The 27,793-nt window shown below is 44.7% G+C and overlaps 1 protein-coding gene across 4 annotated transcripts; it reads left to right on the top strand.

Moving 5' to 3' along the window:
• Positions 1-3,394: 3,394 nt before the first annotated feature.
• On the top strand, positions 3,395-27,793 carry LRRN1 (leucine rich repeat neuronal 1). Of its 4 annotated transcripts, none has more exons than XR_005827659.1 (3): positions 3,395-3,609; positions 19,917-26,931; positions 27,449-27,793. XR_005827659.1 is itself a non-coding variant. In XM_040592774.1 (2 exons), the coding sequence occupies exon 2, from the start codon at positions 20,149-20,151 to the stop codon at positions 22,297-22,299; it is 2,151 nt and encodes a 716-aa protein (XP_040448708.1). In that variant the 5' UTR covers positions 3,395-3,609; positions 19,917-20,148; the 3' UTR covers positions 22,300-27,793. The 4 variants fall into 4 exon arrangements, 1 of the variants encoding a protein (XP_040448708.1); XR_005827658.1 differs by having other exon boundaries at positions 19,917-27,099; XR_005827657.1 differs by having other exon boundaries at positions 19,917-27,354.

Raw genomic sequence — 27,793 nt, 5'->3', positions numbered from 1 at the left:
GCACAGCTGTACATCCCCAGCGCCACAGGGCTGCTCACTGCTGGGTTGCACCTCTGCTCCCCGGCTGCATCTGGCATCCCACAGCCAAGTGCCAGGAGAGGTGCCAGTGGGGAACAGGGTCTGGATGCTCTGCCCAGCTCCGTGCAGGACGGATGCTCCACACAGAGCCAGGGGACCGTTGGCCACGGCACAACCATAACGGCTGCTCAGCACTTTAAATCCACCTACAGAACTTGTCTCGCTTGGAAAAAAATGAGGATTTCAGAGACCGTAAATCTCTCAAACATAATTTCCCCTCACCTTCTCATGACACTAACCCCCACCTCCTCTTCCTCACTCACTGCAGCCACTGTCAGCCACCCCAGGGCTCAACCTGCAGCTGCACCACAGACCCCTGCCTCTGCCCCTGCCCCCAAACTGCATCTCCTTGAGTCCGTGCTTGCACAGGGCACTTCAGCAACCCCAGCCCTCCGGTCCCCCCAGCAGGGACACCCCGAACCTCCTGGCCAGCAAAGGGCGGTTTCCCTTCTGTGGTCCTGCCATGTTTTGGGAGCTTGGCAAGCAGCGCTGGCACCGCTGCAGCTGCTGGGGCTGATGTGTGTGGGGCCACGCAGGCAGGGAGGGCTGGCAGCCTGGCAGCTGCCACTCCATGCACACCAGCCACAGCCAGGGCTGCGCTCCCCAGGCCATGCCCACCACTCCCCATCGCTCCCCAGGCCATGCCCACTGCTCCCCATCGCTCCCCAGGCCGTGCCCACTGCTCCCCATTGCTCCCCGGCTGTGCCCACCGCTCCCCACCACTCCCCGGGTGCAACAGCCCCATCCCTGCCCCATGGGGGGAGGCAGCATGGGTAATGCTCGCCCCGAAAGGGGCCATGCAGGCACCGCTCAGCAACCGCCAAGTGCAAGCAGGCAGTGACCAGTCCTGCTTACGTTGGGGCTCAGGAGGTGTGAGCTCGGTTTGGAAGCTTATTTGTGATCGTTTCACAAGTTCCTGATGAATCTTGGCAGAGAGGGGCCTGTTGTGCACGTAATTTAAAATAGTGAAAGCCTGGAATAGAGACAACATCGCCCGCAATGACAGACAAGTGTTTAGCTGCTCACGAAAATTAAATACAGAAAACACTTTCCCCCTAGCAAGCCTCACGTACCTACAGCTCTCTTCTGCTGCTGTACGTATACAGGACGGGATCAGCAGCTCTCCTAATACACCCAGAAAAGCCTCATGACCAATGACATTGTTAGTGTGTGTGAAAAATAAAGCACAAGCAGTTCCCTCAAAACGCTCGTGCCTGCTAAAGGACCATGAGGGACCCAGCTGCGTGGGGGCTGCCCATCCTCCCTCTTGGCGGGGCAGAAGTCATTTCTGCAGAGAGGTGCAGGGTGATTGCACGTAACTGGGACTATGCGAGAGGATGGATCTGCTCCACCAAGAAAGTGAAAATAAATTCCCTGTCCTGAAACAGAGAAGAACTGAAGCCATTAAAAACACAGTGGATTTTCCAAGAAGCATCCACTATTGCATTACTTCCACATCAGAAATAAGTAATAGATGGGAAAAGTAACATCTGGACTGATGAGAGCAGACTATGTGGAAGGAAAAGCGGCTTTTTGGAAGACATTGATGAGTTCTTTCTGAAAATTCAATTTCCTTAAATATGAAAAACTTCACTTTTAATGTTACCCAAATGACCTTTTAGGCTTTCAGAAAAAAATTCATTGCCTCAGGAGGAAATCGGATGCATTAACTAAAAATCGTATTTGCTACATATTTAACTTACTGTTAACTCGTATTAAGGGTCTTTCTCACTAAAAATTGTTAAACCAATTTTTCAGATCATTTCCTGACAGGTTATCGCTTCGGTGGTACATGCCAGGAGCTCAGCCTGCCTTGGAGACCTGCACCTTTCATCCAGGCTGTGCTCAGCAAACTGTCTGTGCGACTGCAATGGCTTCGTGCAGGGCATGAGGGAGGGAATGACCCCAGGCACGCGCAGGCTGCTTGGCAGTGGAAGCATTAGGGGTGCCTGTTGAGGGATGCAGGATTCCTGTTACCCTGTGTCAACAAAGGGCGCAAGAGAAGAGGCAGCACAGCACCCTCCGGCGAACAATGTCAACAATGAAAAAACACGAAATAAAGATGTAAAGGTAGGCAGAAAAGCTGACTTTTATACCATGGCCAAAACTTCAGCCGGCCTTTGGTGTCAAGCCAGCCAGAGACTCCTTGCTAACACAGACTGATCGTTCTTAAGATCTGACGTGAGGCATCAGACAGAGGATACGTCCTTGGAGCGCCCTTGTCTCTGGGCATAGGGCACTGCACCACCACACCTGGGGAAGCCCCCGAAGGCAGCACCGGAGGCTTTACGCTGGGGGGGGACAGCACCCCAACAGCCGGCGGCAGACCCCCCAGCACATGGGGAACTTGGCCAGCCGAGTGTAAGGACCGAGGTCAGGGCGAGAAAACGTAGGGAAACACACAAGTCAGTAACTCCAAACTAAGGTAACTGGAAAAAAGAGATGAGAAGGAAAACTGTGAGTGAGGGGGAAGCCGAACACATCCCAGGGCTTACACGGACAACTTTAAATCCTTGAATTTCAGGGTCAAATGACTCTTAGGACTGAAGTCATAGCCTATTTATCTCCCAGCTAATTCATCAAGCTCTCATGCAAGCAGCCATCGAGGACATGCAGATGTAATCTCAGTGAGTAATGCTGCTTTACTTATCTACGTAGGAAAATTTACCCTACACGTGCCTCAACAGGTAGTGCCTGGTGCTGAGCCTCGGGGCACAGGGAGATCGTAGCACTTGGTGGCCATCACACTGCCCTGCCTCCATGGCCAGAGCTTTGCCTCTCTGCAGAGAACAAAAAATCAAATATTTTTACATTCTGGAAGGCAACTACAACACACGCTACTTTGGCGCTACACCTAGATCCTTTCCATCACTTTTGATGAAGCCTGTAAACCATTTAGAAACAGGATTCCAAGGGCAAGCGGCAGTGCTTCCCGGCAGGTCTGTGCTCTCCTTTAGGGTACAGCATTAATTATAAGGATGGGGATGGTTTTCTTCATTCACTCAGCCCTTGTGGTACATGTGTCAGGGATGCTGCCCCTTCCGGAGCACGTGAAGGACTTTCAATAGGCAGTGGGAATGAGGGGGCGGGGGGGATGTGCGGGCAATTTCTTCTTGGAGCTGTTAACTCTGAAACCTAATGGTGGAGCTCACCCGTCAGGCTGGGGGCGGGGGGGGGGGGGGGGGGCGGAGCGTGAAGGGGAGGGGTCCCTCCCCGCCCCGCCCCTCCACGCTCCGCCCTCCCACGCCCCGCCCCTCGCAGATGGTGCCTGGGCAGCCAATGGGAGCGCAGCCCATCAGCTGACCGGCAGCGCCTACCCAGGTGCGCGCTGGCGGCGGCTCAGAGCGGGCGGTGGGCACCGGGCACTGGCACCGCAGTCTCCCGCCGCCGCTGCCCGCCCCTTAGCGGAGCAAGAGGAGGAAGAGGAAGGGCTCCATCCCTACCCCGTTCTCTAAGGCACCGCCAGCCCGCCCGCGGGGGGAAGCAGCAGCCCATGTGCCGCCCCCCGTAGCCCCCGGGGAGCGGCCGCCGGTAAGTGCCTCCGCCGAGCTCTCCAGGGAGGGAGCCGGATTTGCGGGACCCTCGCGGGGCGTTCCGCACCCCACCGCCACCCCCCGGGGGGGGGCGGCCCGGCGAGAGGAAAGTTTGCGGTGGCGGCCGTGCCCCCGGGGGAGCCGCTGCCCCCCCGGGCCGCTGCCGGGACGGTCGCGGCGGGGTTCCCCGCCCGGCGGCGATGCCCACCCGCAGCAGGACACCCCCTCCGCAAACGCGGGAGTCGGGGGGCACCGGGCCCCGCACCTGCGGCCGCTGGGGCGGGTGGATGCGGTGTAGCGGCGGCACAGCGGGGGCTGCCGCATCGCCCGCTCCGGCCGCTCCGCTTCCCCCTGCTTTAGTTCTGCTGTCAATCGCGCCTTTTTAAATTATTATTTTTAATTATAATTTTGATTTTTTTTTTGTGCTGACCGCGTGGCTCGGTCCCCCGGCGGCGGCCGCGTTACCTGCGCGGGGGGGGGGGGGAGCGCGGGGCCGCCTGTGCGGCAGCGCTGCCAGCATCCCCCAGCCCGGATTTGCATGCGAATGGGCGCGTATCCCGGCAGATGTCTTGCCTCATCCATTCACACGGGGGAATGTGAAAAGACACGGAGTCTTCAGTGTAACAATAGCCCTTAAGAAAATGGCATAAAGGCGCAGTGTGAGCGGGGCTGCCCGGCACCGGCGGCTCCGCCGCCCTCCCCCGCGGCCCGAGCGGCTGCCGGCGGGGCCACGGGGCCGAGCGGCCGCCCCGCACCTCGGGCACCGCGCTGCGGGGGCACTGCGGCCGCTGGGTGCTGCGCGGAGGGGCTGGGTGCTGCAGGGTTCCTCTGCCCGAGCCGCCTCCGCCGCCCGCGCCCGCAGCGAGGCTTTTTTATCGTTATTTTCATTTCGGAAATCGGTTGCCTAGAAGATGCGCGGGGCAGGCGGCGGGGCGGCGCAGCCCCGGGCCCTCCCTGCGCGGGCGCGCAGCGGGACAAAGGGCCCTGCTGGCCTCCCCTTTGTTGGGGGCTGCCGGCTGTCAGGGGCCATTGAGCGCCGGGGGCTCGCCCCCGCCCCGTAAAGCCCCTTTGAGAGGAGGCGAGTGCGCATTGTGCCGGCGGTTCTGTCCTGCCGGGGAGACACAACAGATGTTGGCCTGCTCTTTTACCTCCTTCCCCAAGTTATTTAGTGCTGGTTCGGTGCGTTTTTCCTACTGGGCGATGGAAGGAAAAGTGACAGAATCCAACTCAAAGTACAGAATACTGTCGTGCGAAGGCGAGAGATCACACGCAGGATGCTCACGCATCCATCCTGGAGCTGCACGGTAGCTCCCAAGCTCCTCTCTATACAAACTAGTTTGTGAACCTTTAAGTCTTTTTCCTTGCAGGCTTAAAAGGATCCCTATAAAACACACTTGGTATTTCTGAGCAAGACTGTAAACCTCAGAATAGTTCAGATGTGCGCAAGGTGATCTCACGGGTGCTTCAAATGCCCAAGGTCACGTACCACATTGGTCCCAACCATACTCTGAAGGGTCCTAGCAAAGTATATCCAAAAGTCTGACAAGTTGAAATTTAAATTAAAGGACTGACACACTGACAGAAAGAGAGCAGAACCAACGCACACAGCCCCCCTGATGACCAAGTGTTTAGGGGTAGAGTGTTTGCTATGTCAGGTCACAGTGGGGGCTCCTTCCCCTGGCCCAGCCGGGGCGTGCCGTGTCCACACGCCTGCGCTGCAGCCCCCTGCCCTGCCCTGGCCCAGGAGGGTGAGACCCAGGCTTTGCAAGAGCTGAAGTTTAACTTCTGCTGTAAAAGTTAAAGTGTTATCCGAATAAAATTTTATGTAGTCCCTCCCTACAAAATTATATCTCACTGTAGGCATTTTGGACTTTAACAAACCAGTTACTGTGATGACTAGAAAGTATTTTCTGTTTACCTAGAACAGACATGAATACTACTACTGATTATTAAAGGAAATAGGTTTTTGTATCAAGTTGTACCAATCGTAAAAGGATAAAAACTTTTCAACATTAACTGTGAAAGACCTTCTTTTACTTGACATGAATAATGCTGAGCGCATCCAAACTTACTCTGCAAAAAGAAACTTCTGTTCAGTCTGGTTCACCAGGGCTCAGACAACTGTGCAGGCGCGGATCCAGCTTGGGTGCTAGGAAGCCCTGGTTTCAAACCAGTCCTATATGCGTTTCATTCCAAATGTGATCGCTGAAATAAGCATTAGTTAAAGCTTTCATCAGCGTATCATAAATAAACGCTAAGTACCCCTTGGTAGGTGAAGAGCTGCTCCTTGCCGCTGGGACGCGCAGCACAGCGGCAGAGGCGGCAGCCCACGCGGAGGTGATGCTGCAGCCTTTTGTTTTACTTCGATACAGTATCGTGGCACTGCAGAAGCCAGAAAAACTTTTGCTAATCGTCGTGCTGTATTCCTGCTGCATCCGTCTGTCAGCAGGCTGCCGCCGCCAAGGCAGGCGGCAGCCACCAGCTCTTGATTATTTTTTTGTAGGGACACTTAAAGCACCTTGGATGAATCATAACCCCAGTCAAGTATTACTGCTACTGCAGCTTGCATAGTTTAATATTTACTGAAAAGGTAATTTATTTGCATTATTGAGTCTACAGCGGGTTTTTTTTCTTGCTGTTAGGGATGATATAAACTCCAAGTTAATTTCAACAATATTTTTTTTTTTAATTTCTTGTACAAATTGTTTTGAAGCTATTATTTCTGTTAATGATATCCGTGAGTAAAAGAAGTTTTTTTCACTTTGGTAGATGGGTTGGAGCTCTATGCTACATTATTTCTGCCTCTTCTGGATCTGCCACTTCCCCAGGCAAGCACCTTGGAGTACGCCTGGTCCCAGGTCGGGCTTTGTGTCAGGCTCAGACTAGGATCAGGCAGCAGAAAAAGACAAAACCAAAGAAAAAAAAAAGTTGTGATGTTTATAGAAAGACACTGGTTGTTACCAGCATTTACTTTTTTTTTTTTTCAACCAGTAAAGTAGCAAGATGCTGAAAATGTTTACTGAAGAGCCAAACGTTTTCAGAAATAAAAATAATTTTCTTTTATGGCGCATTTTGTAACTATGGAGGTGACTGTTCTTTGAAGCCCTGATTAATATAAATGAGTTGTAATTTTCTGACCAAGCCATCCTAGTTCACATATATTATTCCATTGGCAGACATGTGGTCTCCACAGCTGTCCCCTCATTTGTGTATGAAATGGAAACACTGGTGGCATTTGTAGGTTACCATAGTTACACGAACAATACACGTGTGAGGCTTCATCCTGCCAAGCTCCAGATTTTTTCCTGGCAGACATTTTGCAGACACAGAACTGAAGAAAATCTATGTAAAGTTTTTGGAAGCACATAAATCCGTTTCTCCTCCTCTCTGTTTGTGTAATGTTATTTGACAGGGAACCTGCATTTCAGGCTCAGGACAGCTCAGTTCTGCATCTTCTCCCAGTTGGGGAGGCCATCGTGGGAGATGCGTGATGCTCCCAGGAATCATAAATTCTAGGCTTCAGTCAAAAGCAGTTAAGTAATTAGCAGGGTCGGGCCTTAAATGCTCTGAGAAATACAAAACGCATCTTTCTTAAAAATAACTTTCAGCACAGCAAGGTCTATGCAAAACAGAACATCTGAGTTGCAATAGCTTTTCTCCCAGTTGTGTTACGCGGGTTAGCAATGCCTGTTGGGCTCCTGGGGGAGTGGAGGGGTGGGGAGGAGCCAGCCCCCGCCACCCGCTCCATTGGGAGCATCTGCAGAAATCCAGGAAAGGGCACTGAAAAATATTCCCTCGCTCAGTTTTGCTCTGTGGTTACCATGTACCTGCTAGGGGAAGAAAGATGGGCAAGAATAAAGAAAATCACCAAGTTGGCTTAGGAACGGGTTGTGTCAGTATATCATAAAACTAGTAAATAATGGGGTTTCTCTAAGACTCGGAGTGCTTAAATTCGGCATGGAGAACTCAGAAGACTACCTTGATAAGAAACAGTCTACAGAGGGTGGGCTTGAGTTAGTCAATGATTTTTCCAGTCTGATTCTCATCCTGTAGCTGTTACTAATGGACTTCGTAAGGTCAGGAACAGAACGTGACTCCATATGAGTTTAAGAGGTACTGGATTAAAGTTCTTGTCGACCACATTCTCCTATTCATTGCTGCTTAAAGCCCTACAATTTTATTCAAATTTTGTTTTGCTATTTATATGTCATCTTTCATTTTCCTACATACGGCACTGAAGGAAAATACTGGGTTGGCCTGTTTTGGATTGGCCTAATTCTTCTCCTGTTGAAGACCGCAGAAGTCTTTGGCATCAGTGGGAAGAGAATTAGTCTCTGCTCTTAAATTCTGCTGCAAAATGTTCTTACAACTTCACCTTCTAATTCATAAGATCATAATGTGGTGCTACAAGCCAGCATTTTCTCAACTTTCCAGCTGGCTGAATCAAAAGAACAGGACCTGGTTTTTACCTGGAGCACAGTTTCTAAAGATCAAGTATTTGAGATGGAGTAGATACCTACTGCTTTTTTCTTCTCTTCTCTTTTCTTTTCAACTTAAAGAACAACAGGGCAAAGCAATTGTAAGTAACGGTCTTGAAATATTTAACAAGGTGCTGTACTGAGAATGCACAGAAGTTATAAAAGTGCCATAGAGAAACAGCTCTTTCCTTTATTTTATTGGCTACCGTGGTCTTGCTACATAACTCTCTCTGCTGAGGTGCCGCCCTTTGGTCCTCGGTGGTGACACAGCCCAGTATTTTCCCCAGGCACTTACCAAACAGAAGCAGTGCCGTTAGTGCCGGAGGCAAAGATTACTGTTGGGGCTGGGGTTCTTTTAGACATTTGAGGGATTAAAACCATCTTGTTTCCAGGTATTTAATTTAACAAACTCTAGTGGTTCCAGCAATTTCGGCATCTGTCAGCTTTGATTAGAGCAGGAGTCCTGACCGCTTTTTGAAGCCAAGTCCCCTGCAAGGTATCTGGCAGGGTTTGCCTCTCGCTGGTTACTCCGGCGTTACCGAACACCCATGGGGCTGCTCTCACCAGTGGCTCAACTGGTCCTGGTGTGGTACAGCCTCTCTCCACATCCAGCGGTGCCTGGCCAGGCAGGGGTGGGCAGCACCAGCCCCTGTGCAGGGGGGGGCCTTCTCGCAAGGGAAGAGAGTAAAACCCCAGGGGGGTGTTGGGGTGGCTGGGGCTCTGCATGCTGTGGGGCTCCAGGAGCAGGAATAGAGCAGGATCTACCCACCAGCTTGTTCTTCCAGCGCTGCGGGTGGGAGCCATCGCTGCCCCATCCCGCTGGCAGCCTGAGTCCCAGCTGGATGGGACAGCCCCATGTCCCTGGGGACTACCAGCGGGGAAATCGGCATCGTCAGCTGAGAGGCACTTGCTTCACCTACAGGGTCACTTTTGTAGACAAGCAAGGAGGTCTGACAGTCAAGTGCAGGACTGAAAAATGGCACAGCTGGCACTGGGAAGCTGTGTCCGGCACGTCCATTTGATGCTGCTTGTGCAGATATTGAATATTATCCTCTAGAAATGCCAAGTTCTGGTTTCACATACACATACTCAGTACCAAAGACAGCAGAAGGTTCAGGCTGACACCAAACCCAGACTCCCCTGTTTTCAATAAACACCCATCAAAGCTGGAGGAACTCCACCGCTGACAATGCAGTTAACCCAGATCTCCATCTCTAGCTGCCGTCTTTGTCCTTTTCACTGCAGTGCTTCACCAGAGGTCACTAGTCCTTATTTTATCAGTCAGGTTTTAAAGATAACATTAATGGTGTGGAGACAACTAGGGGCTGTTTCAGTTCATGGAAAATGTTGTCTGAGTTTCTCCTCCATCCTGGAGTTGGATCTATCGCGTACTCCTCAATGCCTGATTTTGTTTCACTTATAACTACTTTTGTACAGTCAATGTGACTCGAGTTGTCAAGCAAAACGCAGCCTGGAGTTTGTCTTTATGTAAAAGCTGGATTCACGCTAAACTCATGACTAACCCCCACCTGCAGCAGCACTACTGTGGGGTGGGGGGCCTCCAGGACATGCACTGCGACGCCAGCCCAGCTCCCGGGCAGCCACAGCTCCCAGGTTTGCATACGGTCCAAAAGGCTTGGTCTACCTGGACTAGCCCAGGATTTCTGTGGGTTTGAGGGCTTGGTTGGCCAGCAACATGGTGAAGAATCAGACTAGCTTCTAAGAAACACATAAAAGTTCAGAGAGAATTCTTGAGCCTGTCCAGAATTTGGTAGAAGAGCATTTTATGTTTGTTTTTTTTTTTATAAAATATCAATCAAAGCTTGGATTGTCTTTTTGTAATTTGAAAGTGTTTGTCACTGATATAATGAATCCTACATTTTCTGTTATTTCATGCATCATACAATTTATTTGATTAAACAAGTCCAAAAATACCTAGTAAATGCACACCTTGCTAATGTGCTGCATATAATTACTAGGATGCAGATGAGCTACTGATTGGCCTTGCTAAATGTTTAAATTACAAATGATCCATCACTCTAACAGAAATAGAGTAAATATTGATAGTTACGGAGCTCCACCACTCATAATAGGCATTGCAAAATAACTTATTTTACCCATAGATGAAACCAGTTAAGTGAACCAGCTGCAAAAAGTTTTTAAACAGGTGATTGAAAACAGGTCTTTAAAATGGTTTCATCTATAAGGCAATGAGTAAAACCAGATAAGTGTTCTTTATAAATTCACTGGCAAATGTTTTCCTCTATCCTTCTGCCCACTTCAAGTGAAAGAAGTCCAGGATATACAAATATTACTGTCCCTGAATGAATCAGCTTCATTGGGTAAAGACCTTATCTGTAAAGCATCAATAACTCAACATTTTGAGAGAAATAACTTCTATGTTTTCTGCAATAGGCAGCTATTTTAGTACCTCCAAGATTTGCAAAAACTTATGAAATAAACCTATCCGGGGAAAAACTGCTGACTTTGCCATGACAAGACTGAGGACTGAAGCTAAAGGAACAATTTATAGGTCTCTTCTTAAACATACAAATACATTAATTATGACATATTTTATCTCTCGATCACATAAACATCTCAAAACAGGATTGTGATCTCTGAGCATGAAACAAAGTCTCAAAATACAGGTGATACTTGAGATAACGAGAAATAGCTAAATATAGGCTATTAACATTTCCACCATTCTCAGCTGAATGAGCCCTCCTTTCCTGATCACATGGCAGATGACCTGCTCTACGTTCCAAGCAATACTCCTTGAACAATTTTGGAATGAAATACTGATTGAAAGCATATGCTCCATAGAACGTGTATTTTCTCAGGACAGTGTAATGGTACGTTGGGTATCAGTTGTGAATGAAAGAAGGAGGTCTTCAGAAAAAATGGCAAAAATTTTGTGTAGAAGCCCATTTGAAACCACAAAAAGACTTATAACAAAATGCAGGGGACAGCCATGTAATACAGCTATCTAACTGGAAAGAAAATAACTTTTTTTCTTAGATCAGAGTAAAGCCTTAGTTCAGAGTAGTACCAAAACCAAATCTGTGGCCACTTAATGGAATTACTTCCATCCCATCTCGACTTGGTTGAATTCCAAATCTTCGTCTTGGTGCTGACAGCCTTTGTATTAGATCTCAGCACCTCCTATGATAAATCTGTTTATTTTGTTATTGGTATGTTCAGAGTCTTGAGTGAACAGCAAGGTGTTACTTATATGTAAATACAGCTCAGAAATAGCGGATTTGATCTTGCAAGCATGTAACTCCTAGGGAAAAAAATAATAAAAGCCTATTTTATTCTAAGGGCTGAAGTCTGTGTAAGCACGCTACATGTATAAACTGTGCAGATACAGAAGTAGGCTAACAGTAAAATACAGTTTAATACTTAACCACTAATAATTGAAAACTAAACACATAGTACAGCCACAAGAAATGGAATTATCAAAGTATAGAGTGTAATGAGGACCAGAAAAAGAACTCTTTTTCTTGCTTGAAGATAAACAGTTGAAGCTATAGATGACTGGCTTATTACATAGACTTATGCACGCATGCGTACATGCAATTTTTAAATAAGTTCTATGCACTTCCTACAGCCAGTGTTATGATGTTGATTTTATAAATACCTACTGCGATACCGACTCATTTCAGTTTTTATTTATTGGCTACCATTTCTAGCACGGGATTTTTTGGCATCCTTTATGGTAGTAGCAACTACTTACACACCGGGGTCTTTCCCAACTGTGGGGGATCCTGAATGACTCATAAAACTGGAGTTTGATCTAGAACTGTGTAGGAAGCAAAATAATCACACTGCCAGAAAGCTAGTCAGCAAAAAGAGAGGAAGAGGATTTTTCTGTTGCTTCGTGAAAATCCTCTGGAGTTCTGGCATCCATATTTCTCATGGTTAAAAATATTTCTTATGTGCTCCTTATTTCATTATTATTAATACTTCACCTCCACTAGCCAAGCTGCCTTCACTCTCAAGAGTAGTTAAAAAAAAAAAAACAAAACAGGAAATTCTACTCCAATATCCAACCCAATCTCTTAATGCCCTTGTTCCTCTTCTACAGCTCATTTTCTTTAAAACAAACAAACAAAAAAACAACACAAAAACATACAAACCAAAAAAAAACTCCAACAATTTTCACTTGCACTGTACTGATTTTGAGAGACAGTAAGAAGCAGAGATTATCTGAGTTGCTCTGGTATGAAATCCTTGTGAGGTAGGTGCCCCCATGGCTAAGAAGATGTTCTGATCCTTCCATGTCATTCTGAGATCCCAGATATGCCAAGACTGAATTCTATTTCTTCAAATGTGATTAGAAGACAAAGCAGTGTGTCTCTAGTCTTGGTCCTCTTCCATTCTTCACCCAGCAGATACACTACATGCAAAAAATAGTTGGAACGGGTCTTCCTAAATTAGTTATGCTCCGTAAACTTTAGACACTGTGCAAGCTAAAGCCAATTAGGTTTAAATTCTCTCTGGCATCTAATATATATGGAAGGCGGTGAATGCATTACAGCATGTACAGGTGGAAATGGAATCATTTCTCCTGTGGTTTGTCCCCCATCAGCTGCAGGTATCACCCTGCATTTCAGTGCAGAAGGGAAAAGCTGCAAGGAAGGTCTCATGAAACCGGCTCCTAACCTGACAGTGGAAGTTATTTGGTTAGCTGTCCGAAAAGGTGATCTCGTAAAATAATTTTATCTGGTAATTATGTGGAATGAAGATAATAATCACAGACATGATTCTTCTCCATCAAATGAAATAAAAGCCTTACTACTGCCTTCGTATCAAGCCGGAGTAGACCCTGCGTAGCAGGACATGGAAACTAGAGTCGTGGGCAATAAAAGACCAGCCCAAGTCGTCCCAAGATTGATCTATTTTATGATAGTCAACATAGTAAGGAAGTAGATAATAAATTGGGTTTCTAATGTAAGATTATTACTACCGTACAAACTTACCTGGCCTTTCAGGTTTTCAGGGCTTTTGAATGGGTTTATGAGGTGTTTTTTTTTCTTCTCTAAAGAAAAAGCAAATGAAACTATATAATTTGACAACCCATTGTTTGGAAAGCACTTATTATTCCTGATGTTTCTAATATGACTTGTTAATGGTAATTTGTACAAGATTTTCAAACAGATGACAGAAGTTGGGTTGCAATTCCATGGTTGATTTGATGGGCCATCAATATACAGTAGCTGTACTCTGCACAGTATCTAGCTCCTTCTACTCAAGATCAGTGTATGAATGAAAATAATTTTTCTTTCTCCTGCATATTTACATCAATATTTTAATGAAGAAGTCTTAGGAATATTTACATCAATATTTTAATGAAGAAGTCTTAGGAATAAACCCCAATAAATTACAAATTTTAAAGATTTAATATGCTGTTTCTACAGTGCAGGCATTATGAATAGGATGCTCTTCGCGTTTTTTCTGTGGAGATAAGACTAGTATTTTTTCAAAAGAACACAGATAAAGCATGCTAAGGTCATCTTGAAATACAGCAAACCGCCTTCTCAACAGAGCTTTCCCTAAAATTAAACGCTGACTTTATTTTGACGAAATGTGTGCACAGACAAGAAGACAAAGTAGGCATTATTTGCAAGGAAAAAAAAAGCCCAAACCTTAAATATTACAAAACCCTGAGGATGTGTTTTGAAGCTTTATACCATTATTCTCATCCTACAGGCCCTTGGTTTTGTCTTTGCTTTTAGTAACCAGCTCCCATTTTCACTTTTTGGTATGCTCTTTCAGCTGACTCGCATCATTTCCAGCTTGACTCTTCTGTATTTTGCTTATTATTGTAAATAGCTTATTTCCTGATGGTATCAGAGACTAAAAACCTCAGTGTAAAAGACTTACTATGAGGCATGATTCCGCAATATTTTTCTAAATAGAGAGGACTGGACTTACAAATCTGATTCCTGGGGAAGGAGCCCGTTCCATAGGTTAGCTGGAAGTATCCTGGTTATTAAACTCAATGGCCAAGTCCAGTCTCTTTCTCTAGGATGATCAGGGTCACTGATGCTTTTGACTGCAGTAAGCCCCAATTTTAGTGACACAACGCTTCAGACCAGGTTTCGCATTGCGCTTACTCATGTGCTTTAGTGGGTGCACACACATATTCACCTGGCGCTGCTGAAATGCCTGTCCCTCCTAAAGCACGACCAAGGGTTATTGCTCACCTGTGGCACGGCACCTATAGCTCAGGTCTTCTCTATAGAAAATGGGCAGGTAAAGAACTGCCAAGGCCCTTCTGAAGCTCAAAGCAAGGCAAGGCACGTTGTACCTCCGACACACACGCAGTACCCTTTCCTTAAACTTGTCAAACTGTCTTAACCCGACTGCAATGAACTCAGCCTGAGCTCGTTACGGGCCAGCTCATCTCCAGTGTTGCTTCTACCATGAGTAGCTCTTCAGGCTAGAGCTTTGCCAGGGCAGCCAAGCCAGGCTCGTTCAGCATCCCCTCTCTGAACAGGCTCTCCCATTCCCCGGCTGTGGAGCAAGCCTTGTGCTGATCCCCGCCTGAATTCAGTTTTCTCGAGCACCACGTTCTAGCTGAAGCTTCACCAGTTCTTACACCTTGGCACTAATACTGGGTCACTGCAGCATGCCCCAGATCCCTGGGCACAGGTGCTGGGCTGTCTAACCTGCTTCTTCCTGACGTACCTGAATCCAGGACGCAGCAGCCCAAGGACAAGTTTTCCCAAACTGACTGATGATGAGGGCTGTTTAGATGGCAGTAGTTTCACAAACGATGATGATGGGGAACAAGAAAGCTGCACGAGTCATTAGCAGAACATTAGCACAACAGACAATTTTCCGAAAGACTAGCTACATTACTTAGGCTCAATATATGAAAATGTTTCTGTGGAGAGATGGGTAGGTACTGCAGATCAGGGTGTTCTTCTGGCTCACAGCAAGTGCGAAATAAATTGCTTGTCTTAGCCCGAGGTAATTTTCTTCATGTATCTGATCCCTCAAACTTTTACCTAGGCACATTTAGCACATGTGGCTGCCAACCAAAACCTGTGCCGATGCTGCTTGCAATATAAAAGAAATTTTGCAAGAATGAGCCACTTAACTGTGGAGAGAGAAGATTTTCTGTGGTAGTATCACTGTTTCAAAACAGGCATCCAAATATCCATGTGCAAAATGTGTTGGGGTTTTTTTCCATTAATTTCTAATGGTGACCATTAATACTGTTGTCAAGACAGTGGCAACACTTTGTCTTCATATTACCAAGAAAAAATTGTTTAGTATCTGGGTTTTTTTAGTTGGCAAGTTAGCTATGCACACTTAATGAACAGTAATTTCATGATTGTCCCTTCATGTTCTCTTCTTACTGCATTGTGGACTTAAACATACTTTTTCTATGGATCACCTGAAAAACGAGACAAACTCTTAACAGCCATCAGCAAGGCTATGGTGCCGGCACACACCTCTTTCCACCCCACAGGAAAGCTGAAATGAAGGATCTTGTGCTCCATAATACCAAATACCCACCTTACAATTCCTTGGGCCAAACAAATTTTCAATATTAAACAGTTTTCACAACCTCCCTGGCAAGGGAACAATGCTTACGTTTTCTGCCCCCAAGAAACACGACCAAGCCCACAGCCCAGGCAGCCAGGGTTTGCTGGCTGGCAGGAACATGGGTTCTTAATGTACTGGGTGCCGAGAGTGCTTTGGAAAATGCATTTATTTAGCCCTTACTAAAATAATTCCCTCCATATCTCCTGTATAAAATTAACCATTATTTCTGTTGATATCAAGTTAACAGCCGTTATGACCGTTGTGGTTTGCTACAGCAGGAAATATGAATTTAATAAATGAGAGGGAAGAGAGAGAATGCTAAAAGCTATCCTTCACCTAAGCTCAGTTTCTCCTGAAAGAAAGTATAATACCCTCTTACTCTTTAGGGAAATTTTTCCTCACCCGGTATTTTTAAAAGAAATTATTAACACATAATTAGAAGTGCCTTCAATCACGTGACCCATATTAAATACCATTTTCAGAAAAAGGAAAAAAAAAAAGATTTTGTGATATGATTCTGTCCTAAGGGTGGTTATGAGGACTGGTATTCTCCCTTACTCCGAAAAGCCTGGAGCCAGCTACCAGGGATGTACTGTATTAGTTTTATGTTAAAAAAATAACAACTTCATACAAAAAGGATCTCAGTGGGCAGAATGCTGAGATGTCTGGCAGAAAAGGGGCAGACACCAAGCACTCCAATTCTTCTCAATTCAGTCTCACTGATTCCAGTGAGAGTTGGGAACTTTCCCAGGAGCCGTCCCCGGTTTCTCCACAGGGACTTGGTGATTATTCATTGGCAGCTATTTAGAACTGCATACTGTCATACTGTCACAGGTTTTCTTTTCAAAACCTGGTTGTTCTCCAGCTTATAAAAAAAAAAAATATAATAAAATCCTACATACATCTCTCCTGTCTTGCGTTTATGTGGAAAGATGTGATTATCATTCTAGATAGGGCTTCAGAACCTGAGTAAGAGTCTAACATTGCAGGAGCATAGTCTTGTAGCAAAAAAAATCATGCTATTCCATTCCTTTGGGCAGTACCCATCACAGCAGTGTCTGGGACTAGTCCTGCCAATGCTGCTGAGTCTGCTGGGGCGCAGGGACAGCTGTCGGTGACCCTTCGGCAGGGGCAGAGAGCTGGCAGCTGCCTCTTACAAACATGAGAGCTGAGATGGTCAAGCGTATCCTATACAAACAGCAGAACAGAAGCAGCTATTGCTATTTAGTTATATAAAAAACTGCAGTGCGCTTTTTCGCCGATAACGGCTGCCTCTCTGGTTTTTATCAGAGCAACGGATGGGGTTTTATAGCATAAGCAGCAGCTAAAGCAAAAGTCCATGACTTGGGTTTTCCCTCATGTGGTGGCCTCTGGGCTGCCATTCACATAAGCACAGCACTAAAATGGACTGGGGCGTGTGTAGCCCATCAGAATTTACTTCTTGATTACACTTTTTCATTTATAGCTTCATCCAAGCTGCCGTGGGCTGGGGGAGATTGGAGACAGTAATGTGCAGGTCATTTCTAAAGAACATTTTCCAGTTAAAGAAAATTAAATCCATTTGCAGCAGAAAATAGCTAGAGAAGAGAAAGTGTCACTAATAACTTGTAAAATCATATGTTTACAGTGATCATAAACCCAGAACTCTATTCAATAAAACCAGAAATGCCTTCTTACCAAGGATGAGCAATAACTGTAATGTGCAAATAAAAGGATATAAATATTCAACAAAGCAAGGATCAAATTTGATTATTATTTTTTTCCCCAAAAATCTAGATGTGCTCCAACATATTTTAGAAGCAGCTTTGAAGTCTTTTTCGGGCACTTTAATTTTAAAGTATTACATGATTCATATAACTACATCAGTACTAAAACATCATTAGGGCCCACAGCTTTCTAAGGCGTGGACTTTTCATCTACTTAGAAAAAAGTTATGGGAGAGACTCTGGGGGCTTGACTGCCGGGAGCAGCATCGTCTCTCGTAGTGGCGTGGGGTTTGGTGCAGGCTGCTGACCGCCGTGCCCCGCGGAGCCAGGCTGGACCAGAGGCATCTCCCTGCGCAAGGCGGGGTGGCAGCTCAGCACCTCCCGCACATCTTTACCAGCTGAAATCACTGCCTGCATTATTAACAGACAAATACTTTAATTTGAAAAATTTGAAAAATCTGGAATTAAATCCATTAAACTTCAGATGTCACCAGTGTTCCTAGAACTGCCTAGCTTGGGTCAGCAACAGATGTATTGTTATTGAGAGGAGCATTCATTAAAGTCAGCATAACGCAGTTTATGCCCGCCTCCTCGTCGCTCTATGTTAATATATTCCTTACTATTACAGTGCAGCTAGGATTTTTTTTCTAAACGCAGTTAATGACTTATTCAATTCTTCCGTCAGTTGAAAGTTACTTGAGAAGGAGTATTTTTCTTGTGTTCTATATCTGTTTCCCACCCTTCAGCATCGTCTCCTCAGCTCTCACTGAAGTCTCAGCTACCGGAGAGAAAAATCTAACTTAACACAGTCAAATGCTTTCTGGCTAACACTCCTGTTCCACTTCCTCCAAAACACAACCACAGAACAAGTAACAGCTTGCCAAAATCAAAACGTTACATGGTGTGTTCTACTTGCAGCACTATCATAATAGCAAATAAAATACTGTCATTTCATTTTTAATATGCTGATCAGATTTTGAAGTAAAAGTGTTGTATAAACGGCATTCCTGTCACCACTATTTAGATGACTATTTTAAAACTGTTTTTAAAAGCTGTACTTAGTTTTATTATTTTATATAGCAGTATCTTTTCTGTGCTTTGACTAGATTGAGGCTTCACTACGTTCTAATTGAAAAAGATGCCATTTCCCGCTTTCTGCCATTACAATTTATCACTGTTACATACTCCATCTCAGCCATAGCACAACTTGATTATTTTAGTTACATAAAAAGAAAAAAAACCTTTTGTTTGAGAAGTCTGAACTGCAATCATTAGAGCATGAGATTTACAGCGTTGCCTCGAATTTCAAGAGGTCTGCTCTTTACAGCCTTATGCAGATCTGTCACATGCCTTGCTTGCACATGCTTTTATTTAATTCCAAGCTCACTGAACACATGCGCTAACCTGGTTAACCTTCACTGTGACTTACGGTGTGCTTTATCTGCCAATATCGATGTGCACAACAAGCCAAAAGAAATACAGCTGGGCATGTGAAATGGCCACCACAAGCACTAGCTGGGAGAAAATCACTTCATGCAGCATCACCATCGCCAAAGCAACATACTGGGGAGCTGAAAGACGGGCAGCCAGGGTATTTACTGGCACAGGCCCTAGATTTCAAATTTGTACACATACACACAGAGAAACTCTCAAAGCTGTACCCATGCTTCTTACAACAGCAGTAATACATGAGTTCGCAGGTAACAAACTCTTTCCTGGAGCTTACTTTTTCAATAGAGCGAAAAGGGGAAAGATTTTACTAAGAGCTTAGATTTTGCTTGAGTATGTCGCAACACAACAGATTTTCTGAGGTACTTTGGACCCTGTTGGGTTAATTTAAACATATTTGCATGAATAACTGCAGGCTCAAAAGATGTAAACGGTGTGGTTTACACAGCAATTTCGAGTCGTGGTGAGCAGTTTGCATATGATGCACGGTGTGGTACAAACCACTACAATAAGGACACTACATCCACTTAATCAAATTCACTGTTATTGTTTGGTGCTTAGTGGCATTAAATCTAAGCTGTTATCTGGAACCGATTTGATTAGCTCGGATGGATTTTGGCAAAGGTCACATGCATTTAGCTAAGAAACTTACAAACCACCGTCTTCCTGAGCCTAAATTCCACAGACCTGAGCTCCAAGCCTCGGGCACGGCTCTGGCACCCCGATTCCCACCGGCATGACGCTCTGAATACTTGCTGGAGACCTCGCTGTGCTCGCAAGCGCATCCCCCATCCTTAGCATTCCTCAAGCCTTTCAAACAAATATTGCAGAGTAAAACTGAAAGGTATCTGAAAGTTTTATGTTCCGATGATTGCATACATTGTTGCAGTCACTCACTTGGGAACTATCAAAGAGCTTTCTCATGTAAATCCCAAGCAGGATAGAGTTCCAAACCCTACATCACCTAACAATACCAGATCAGGATTTTTGTGAGAGATGAATGTTAAAATAATTATTGTTTTCAGATATTTTTTCTTTAAGGGATGAAGAAATTAAATAATGTATGAAGTGTATATGAGATGAGCGTAACATATTCCTTAATCTGTTTTCAGGAACGTCTTCAGACACTAATTTGCAGAAGATTCTGGGACATAGAGTTGCAGCTGAGAGTCTTCAGACAATTTCTTGCCTTCTCTGAGCTCAGCAAATTATCCTTCACCTTCTGGATGTCCAAGCCTTTCACCTTAACCACTAAGCTTTACATTTTCTGCCTGACAACAAATCACCCGCTCAGTCTGCTGCCGTTTTAAGGGGCTGGGGAGCTGAACTCAGTAGGTGACCAGCATGGCGAAGGTTAGAGTTGTCTTAACTGTTTGCCAGTTGGTGCTAGAATTGTTAATGAATTCATTAACTGAGTCTTCCATACAGAGTAATGAATGTCCACAGCTTTGTGTATGTGAAATCAGGCCATGGTTTACACCACAGTCAACATACAGGGAAGCTACAACAGTTGACTGCAATGACCTTCGATTAACAAAAATCCCCAGCAACCTTTCCAGTGACACTCAAGTCCTCCTGTTACAAAGCAACAATATTGCAAAGACCACAGACGAACTCCAACAGCTGTTTAATTTAACAGAATTGGATTTTTCACAAAATAACTTCACAAGTATCAAAGATGTGGGGCTCTCAAATCTCACTCAACTTACTACTTTGCACCTGGAGGAAAACCAGATCACGGAGATGACTGACTACTGCTTGCAAGACCTTTGCAATCTTCAGGAGCTATATATAAATCACAACCAGATCAGCAGCATTTCTGCAAATGCCTTCTCTGGCCTGAAGAATCTTTTGAGATTACATCTCAACTCCAACAAACTGAAGGTTATTGACAGCCGTTGGTTTGATTCTACTCCTAACTTAGAGATTCTCATGATCGGTGAAAATCCAGTGATTGGAATACTAGATATGAATTTCAAACCACTCTCAAATTTAAGGAGCCTGGTTTTGGCAGGTATGTATCTCACAGACATTCCTGGCAATGCCTTGGTAGGCTTGGATAGTCTTGAAAGTCTTTCCTTCTATGACAACAAATTGGTAAAAGTTCCTCAGCTTGCACTTGAGAAAGTTCCAAATTTAAAATTCCTGGATCTGAACAAAAATCCGATTCATAAAATCCAAGAAGGTGATTTTAAAAACATGCTCAGATTGAAAGAGCTTGGAATCAATAATATGGGAGAACTCGTTTCTGTTGATAGGTATGCGCTTGACAACCTGCCTGAACTTACAAAGCTTGAAGCCACCAACAACCCAAAGCTGTCTTACATACATCGCCTGGCCTTTCGCAACGTTCCTGCCCTGGAGAGCCTGATGCTGAACAACAACGCCTTGAATGCAGTCTACCAAAAGACAGTGGAATCCCTTCCAAACTTGCGCGAGATCAGTATCCACAGTAACCCGCTCAGGTGCGACTGTGTCATTCACTGGATCAACTCCAACAAAACCAATATCCGTTTCATGGAACCTCTCTCCATGTTTTGCGCTATGCCTCCAGAATACAGAGGACAGCAGGTGAAGGAAGTGTTAATACAGGACTCAAATGAACAGTGTCTTCCAATGATCTCTCATGAGACCTTTCCAAATCACTTAAACTTGGACATCGGCATGACAGTGTTTTTAGATTGTCGGGCCATGGCAGAACCTGAGCCAGAAATTTACTGGGTCACTCCTCTCGGCAATAAAGTGACTGTCGAAAGTCTCTCTGACAAATACAAGCTGAGTAGTGAAGGCACCCTGGAAATATCCAACATCCAGGTTGAAGACTCCGGGAGATACACCTGTGTTGCTCAAAACATAGAAGGGGCTGACACGAGGGTCGCTACTATCCGGGTGAACGGAACCCTTTTGGATGGGACCCAGGTTCTGAAAATCTATGTTAAGCAAGCCGAATCACATTCCATCTTAGTTTCTTGGAAAGTTAATTCCAACGTCATGACTTCCAATTTAAAGTGGTCATCAGCCACTATGAAGATCGACAACCCTCACATCACGTACACTGCTAGGGTCCCAGTTGATGTACATGAATACAACCTCACGCATCTACAACCATCTACGGATTATGAAGTGTGTCTAACCGTGTCAAACATCCATCAGCAAACACAGAAGTCCTGCGTCAATGTTACAACAAAAACCGCAGCTTTTGCACTAGACATTTCAGACCAAGAAACCAGCACTGCCCTCGCAGCAGTAATGGGATCCATGTTTGCTGTCATCAGCCTTGCCTCCATTTCTGTTTATATTGCAAAAAGATTTAAGAGAAAAAACTACCACCACTCATTGAAAAAATATATGCAAAAGACCTCATCAATCCCACTGAATGAGCTCTACCCTCCACTTATTAATCTCTGGGAAGGTGACAGTGAAAAAGACAAGGATGGTTCTGCAGAGACCAAGCCAACCCAAGTTGACACATCCAGAAGCTATTACATGTGGTAACTCAGAGGATATTTTGCTTCTGGTAGTAAGGAGCACAAAGACTTTTTTGCTTTATTCTGCAAAAACGAGAAGTTGAAGACTTTTGTATTTTTGACTTTGCTAGTTTGTGGCAGAGCGGTGAGGACAGGTGGATATTTCAGAATTTTTTAGTATAGCGTATCGCAATTGTTTGACACAAATGGCAGCTTCACCTAGCTTCCAATTCGTTTTTTATTTTCTTCTTTTTTTTTTCTTTTTTTTAGTTATTGTGCTAAACTTAATGCTGTTCTAACTACAGTGCTGAATAAAATTAATGAGAGGCTGGGGTTGCCCTGTGATTCAAAAGTAGCACAACCCCATTCTTCTGAAGCCATCAGTAGAGTACAGGATCTTGCAAAGCTAACATACAGTTTTGAAACTGCATTGAACTAGGTTTGTAACACTGGTCTAAGGACTCATACTCGGAGAAAAGGAGACCTTGAATGATGTTAGTTGACTGTACCGTAATGTTGTATCAACTGATTTGAATGTTTTTGACTTTGAACAATGAGTTTTCTTTTTTTCTTTTTATTTTTGTAGTAGTTGAAAAGGCTTAGGTAAAGCTAACAGGCAATAGAAATATGTACATCCAATTTTTTAATGTAACAGACTAAATGTTAATTGTTCTCTTATTCTTTTTATTATATTTAGTAGACACTTTTGGAGAATACTAGACTTTTGTTGTGTTTAAATCACCAACACATGGTGTATAAGGCAGGCAGAGTTATAATAAGTTTAGTTTTGTTCTGATTTTTTATTTTAGAAGTCACAATAATGTACTGGGTTTAGATGTCACTAGTTTGACTGGTGATCATGTTTTGACATAAAATATATCCAAAATGTTATATAAAAATATTGTGGGTTTTTTTTTCTTGATGGAATTACGTTTCAACAATGTTCCTTTTTTTTTTTTTTTCCTTTTGTATGCATTTATTTTAATAGCGGTGCTTTCTCTGCACTAGATGTGAAATACTGAAAATCATTTAATCAGAAAAATGTATTGGTATGGCTTTTGGACTACTTTTGGACTGTAAGTCACATGCAGAATCAAAACTGTTTGGCATAAGGTACCCAGCAAAAATAATGCAGAGTGTGTAACAAAAACATTTTCCTTTTTGTATATTTTCTGTTTATATTTTGAGCTAAGATATAAATGAAGCTGACATTTAGCTGTCATTACGATCAGTTAGGACAAAAAAACCCCAACTCTGTGCTACCAAACTGAAATAAAACAGTTGAATCCTGGCATATAATTAAAAAAAAACAAAACAAAACAAAACAAAATCCAATCTATTTGGATTAACGTTCCTTCAAAAGCAGAAATGAAGATAGCTAAAACTAACAAGAAAGTAGTATGTTTGGGTCCAGTACTGAACTGTATTTTTCACAGGCTTAAAATTAACCAGTACTCTTAAGTATTTTACTGAATTAATCTGGTAAAAGTGCAAAACCTCAGCAAGCAATGGTGTTTCTGTGTGTGCACTGGGTATAATATAAATGCATAATTTATAGTTGAACCTACAGAAGCTTTGTACGTTGTCTTTTCTGAATCCATGGAAGTTCTCCGCAGGGACAGCACACGAGTCATGAGCAGGGTGGGTTTCTGGTGAAGTACATGGCGACACTTATACTAGATACCTAATCAGCAAGCACAAAATTTTCTACACTGTATGACCATTATCAGTGTGCAATTTTTAAATGTTTTTACATACCAAATATGTTCTTGGTAAGTAAAAGTTAATTGTTACAATAATGGATGTGCCTGGGTTTTAGGGTTGTTTGAAGTTTTTTAACTCACTAGCTTCTCAACTATATCAAAGACACACACACACCAGAATTTACAGATAGCTTCAAACTTCTTTTTCCCCTTCAACCAACCGTTTAAAAGTGAAAAAGTTATCACCATAGTTTCACTAATAAGCTGCTTTGGTGTAAAAACTTCAGTACGTCTCTCGGATACATGCCTTGTTGATCTTGCTTTTCAACGTAAAGCTGAGTGAAGCTATTAATTGCACGTTTAAATCAAGCACTTATGCAGCTAAACGCCATCTTTTATATGTTCATCGGATCTCACACACTTTTAATCATGTGATGATTTGATGTTGGGATTAGGCAAGTGTCTTGATCGTGGAGAAGTAACATGGTGGAAGCATTTATTGGTCACCTTCTCTGTATTTGTTTTTAATGTTAATGGAAAATTTCTTCTTGCCTTCTTCTCCAGAAGAGCTTCAGAGCAATAATTATCATCTCGTCTATGTGCTATTCTAACCTTAAAACTCCTTCTATTATTATAGCAGGCATGGTGAATTAAAACTGAGATCGCTTTTGCGTTGACGATTCACTACTTTTTCCAGAGGAAAGGACACTGAGGACAAGGTTGACAACAAAATTACAGCTTCCAACTCGCATGACATCATAAAACTGTCTTTAGAAAATCATTAATTGAACCGGTGTCAGATGGTGCAGAGCAAGCCCCTCTCTCGATCACCTCCCCGGCCTCCCGCAGCACTCGTACAGCTATACCATAAACGCTCGGTAACGCAGGTCACGCGAAGCGCACGGCCCTCCACCCCAGCCTCCCACCCAGCCTGCGGATGAACACATCACCGGGTCCACGGCGCCAGCTCTCCAGCCGCCGTAAGCTCGCCGAGCATGGGGCTGCCCTCCCACAGAGCGTCCCGCTCCTCCTCGCGGCCCCCGCCGCCCCCCGTCACACACAGCGCAGAGATCCCTCTGCCCTGGGAACACGCGCGCAGCGGCCCAGCTCTGCTGGTGCAGGCAGAGCAAGCGAGAGCTTTGCTCCGTGTGTGTGGCCAGATTTGTTTTCACCTGGCTGTCTCCTGCACTTGGGGCAGTTTCAGAGCCAAGTGCCTGGCAAAAAGGAAGGCGGCAGGGACTCATGGCCATGGAGGAGGACACCGCAGCACTCGATGGCGTGATCAGCAATTGCCAACAGCAGCTGGGGCTACGGGAAGGAAAGCAATGCTTAACATGCTCCTTTGCACTGGGGAAATAACAGGCCTTTTGTTCCCTGCAGACCTATTTGGCAGTTTTATGTCACTTGTTATCTTTTTAGAGCAATGCTGTTGAACAACAGCAGGAGAAAATGGCCTTATGACAGCCATGCGCTTCTCCAGGCTGTGCTGATCTGCAGTACTGCAGGGTAGCTGATGCTGCTGGGACTCCGGGAGAGGGATGCAGGTTACCTGAGAACAGCTGAGCAGCAAGAGGCACCTAGTTAACGCGGTATATCCTGCACACACAGCCACCAGTGATCAGTATTTTCAGCCCTGTAATCTGACCCCTTAGGATTCTGTACAGATCCCCCAGAAATTTAAAATTTTGCTAATAAAGGAAAAGAAGCAGCTAAAAGATTAATGACATGTGGCATATAATCTTAGTAATAACCTTCAACCTTGTGCTAGCAATTTTGTGCTTGCAGTTTATTGTAAGCAAAAATAAAAATACTCAGCCTAATTGCCTTCAAAATGTATTTGCATCTGCTATTCACTGAAGACAAAAACACAACCCCTGTTTGCTCAGAATCAGAGACTGAGACTGGCCACTTTAAAAACAGTATGGGAAAAAACATTGTTATCTTTCATTTGGCTAACAGTTTAGAAACGCTGTGTAGAAGTAGGTATTTCATACCCAACTAAACTTCTGCAGTGTTACTTCCACTTGGTTGCCCAATAATAAAGTATTTCAGTCCCCTGAAGAGTAAATAGATCACTCAAGTGTGGCATGCAGCAGTCCAGCTAAATCCGCTTTTCATTTCCTCACCTAAATCATAATATCCTATTGGATCAAGAGAGGCTATTTTCAACCATGAACCAAGACTCATACTGGACGTGGTCTTGGAATAAAGTGCACAAACACACGGATGCTTTCACAGAGCTGTGGTCCGCCCTCCAGCCCTGCCTCATGAGCACATGCTCGGTTAGTTACTGAAAGAAGGGCATGAAGAAAAAAGACCAACAGTTTGGACCATTGGTTTCATAAATGGGTTTAAACAGGGAATAGATCGGCAAATCTGAGATCCAGGGAGAACTGCATGAACTTGCCCTACTGCCACTGACAAGACAGGATGTACACTACAAAAGGAGCATCTTTTTGAGTTCAGATTAGGCAACTCCTTTTGCTTTGTGCTGGCAACCTTGAAAACAAGACTCAAGACTGAGGACAAACCACTGCAATGAAATTCCTGAAACTAAGTGGGATGAGCTGCTGGGGGCTACTTCTGCAACATCTCCACCAGAGCCAACGCACCCTGTTATGGGAACAGGACAATTCACTTGGGGCATATCTCTTTCTAATCATCCTGCACAACATCGTGATGGACACGTGCACAACGGGCAAGTTGTGGTGGAAAAGCACATGGGTGTATGGGACCAGTGCTGGAGGGAGTCGTTTCACAGTCCACCCAACACACTAGGAGTAGCTGTTTGTCACACTGTGATCCTGTTCCACGACCCACGACCAAAATGCATGCCATGAATTTCTGCTGCAACTGGAATCTGCCTTCTCACGCTCACCGTGCTGACAGCATAGCCGCTGCAGCCCCAGCGCCCACTGCTACGAAAGCCCAGGACTGAAGGGCAACTGAAGGGCAAGGTGAACGTGCTACCACTGAACTTCTTTTTTCAGGAAAACCCAGAGTGCCTGAGCTGGAGATATCAAATGCTGTTACGCATAGCCCTCATTAAAATACTGGCACTGTATCCCTGAAAAAAAAAAAAAAAAAAAAAAAAAAAAAGACAGTACCGCTACCAAAACCCCTAGGTAACAATTCTTTGCAGTGTCATACAGAAGTGAATGTTTTCTCTTTCCTCTGAACTGTCAACCTTTTAATCTTCTCCTTTTCTGCTCTTTCCAACTATTGCAGTCTTTTGTATTTGAGAACTTATATCCACCCAACTCTCTCCTACATTTGCTGTGCAGTCAGCCTTTCTCCAGTCTCCTCCTGCCCCATCCCCTTCTGCCATTCAAGGGCAAATCTCTACAGCCTTGGTCACCACGAGCTCTCGAGATATTACAGTAAAGGACTTTTAATTTGTATTTAACTTTGCAGCTACCCGTTTTCTCCACCAGCCTTTTTCCCTTCACCTAATTCCTGCCGTTTTCCTTTCAGCCGTTTCCCTGCGGAGACCCCAGCGCTGTGGAGGGGTAGGAAGAGGCAGTGAAGGATGCGCCTGCAGCAGGCAGTGCGGGGGGCTGCCCGGCTGCGCCACTCCGGCTTCCACTTAGCAAACACCCTCCGTGTCTTCCCACATCTCTGCTCCGGTTCTCTGTCTGCCCGCATTCATCAGGTCATTCTGACCCTCTGTTATGTTTTCTACTGGTATTAAAGCAACAAAAGACTGATTTTTTCTTTTTAGTAAGGTAAAGGTGATTTACCGGAAAATTTGTACTATTGTATATTTATGTCAAGTAGACCAAAGGAATGCTGAATCATAATAAAAGCATCACAACAACA

This window comes from Falco naumanni, chromosome 4 (assembly GCF_017639655.2).
Source record: "Falco naumanni isolate bFalNau1 chromosome 4, bFalNau1.pat, whole genome shotgun sequence".
Classification (NCBI taxonomy): domain Eukaryota; kingdom Metazoa; phylum Chordata; class Aves; order Falconiformes; family Falconidae; genus Falco; species Falco naumanni.
This window is presented reverse-complemented; position numbering and strand designations above follow the sequence as displayed.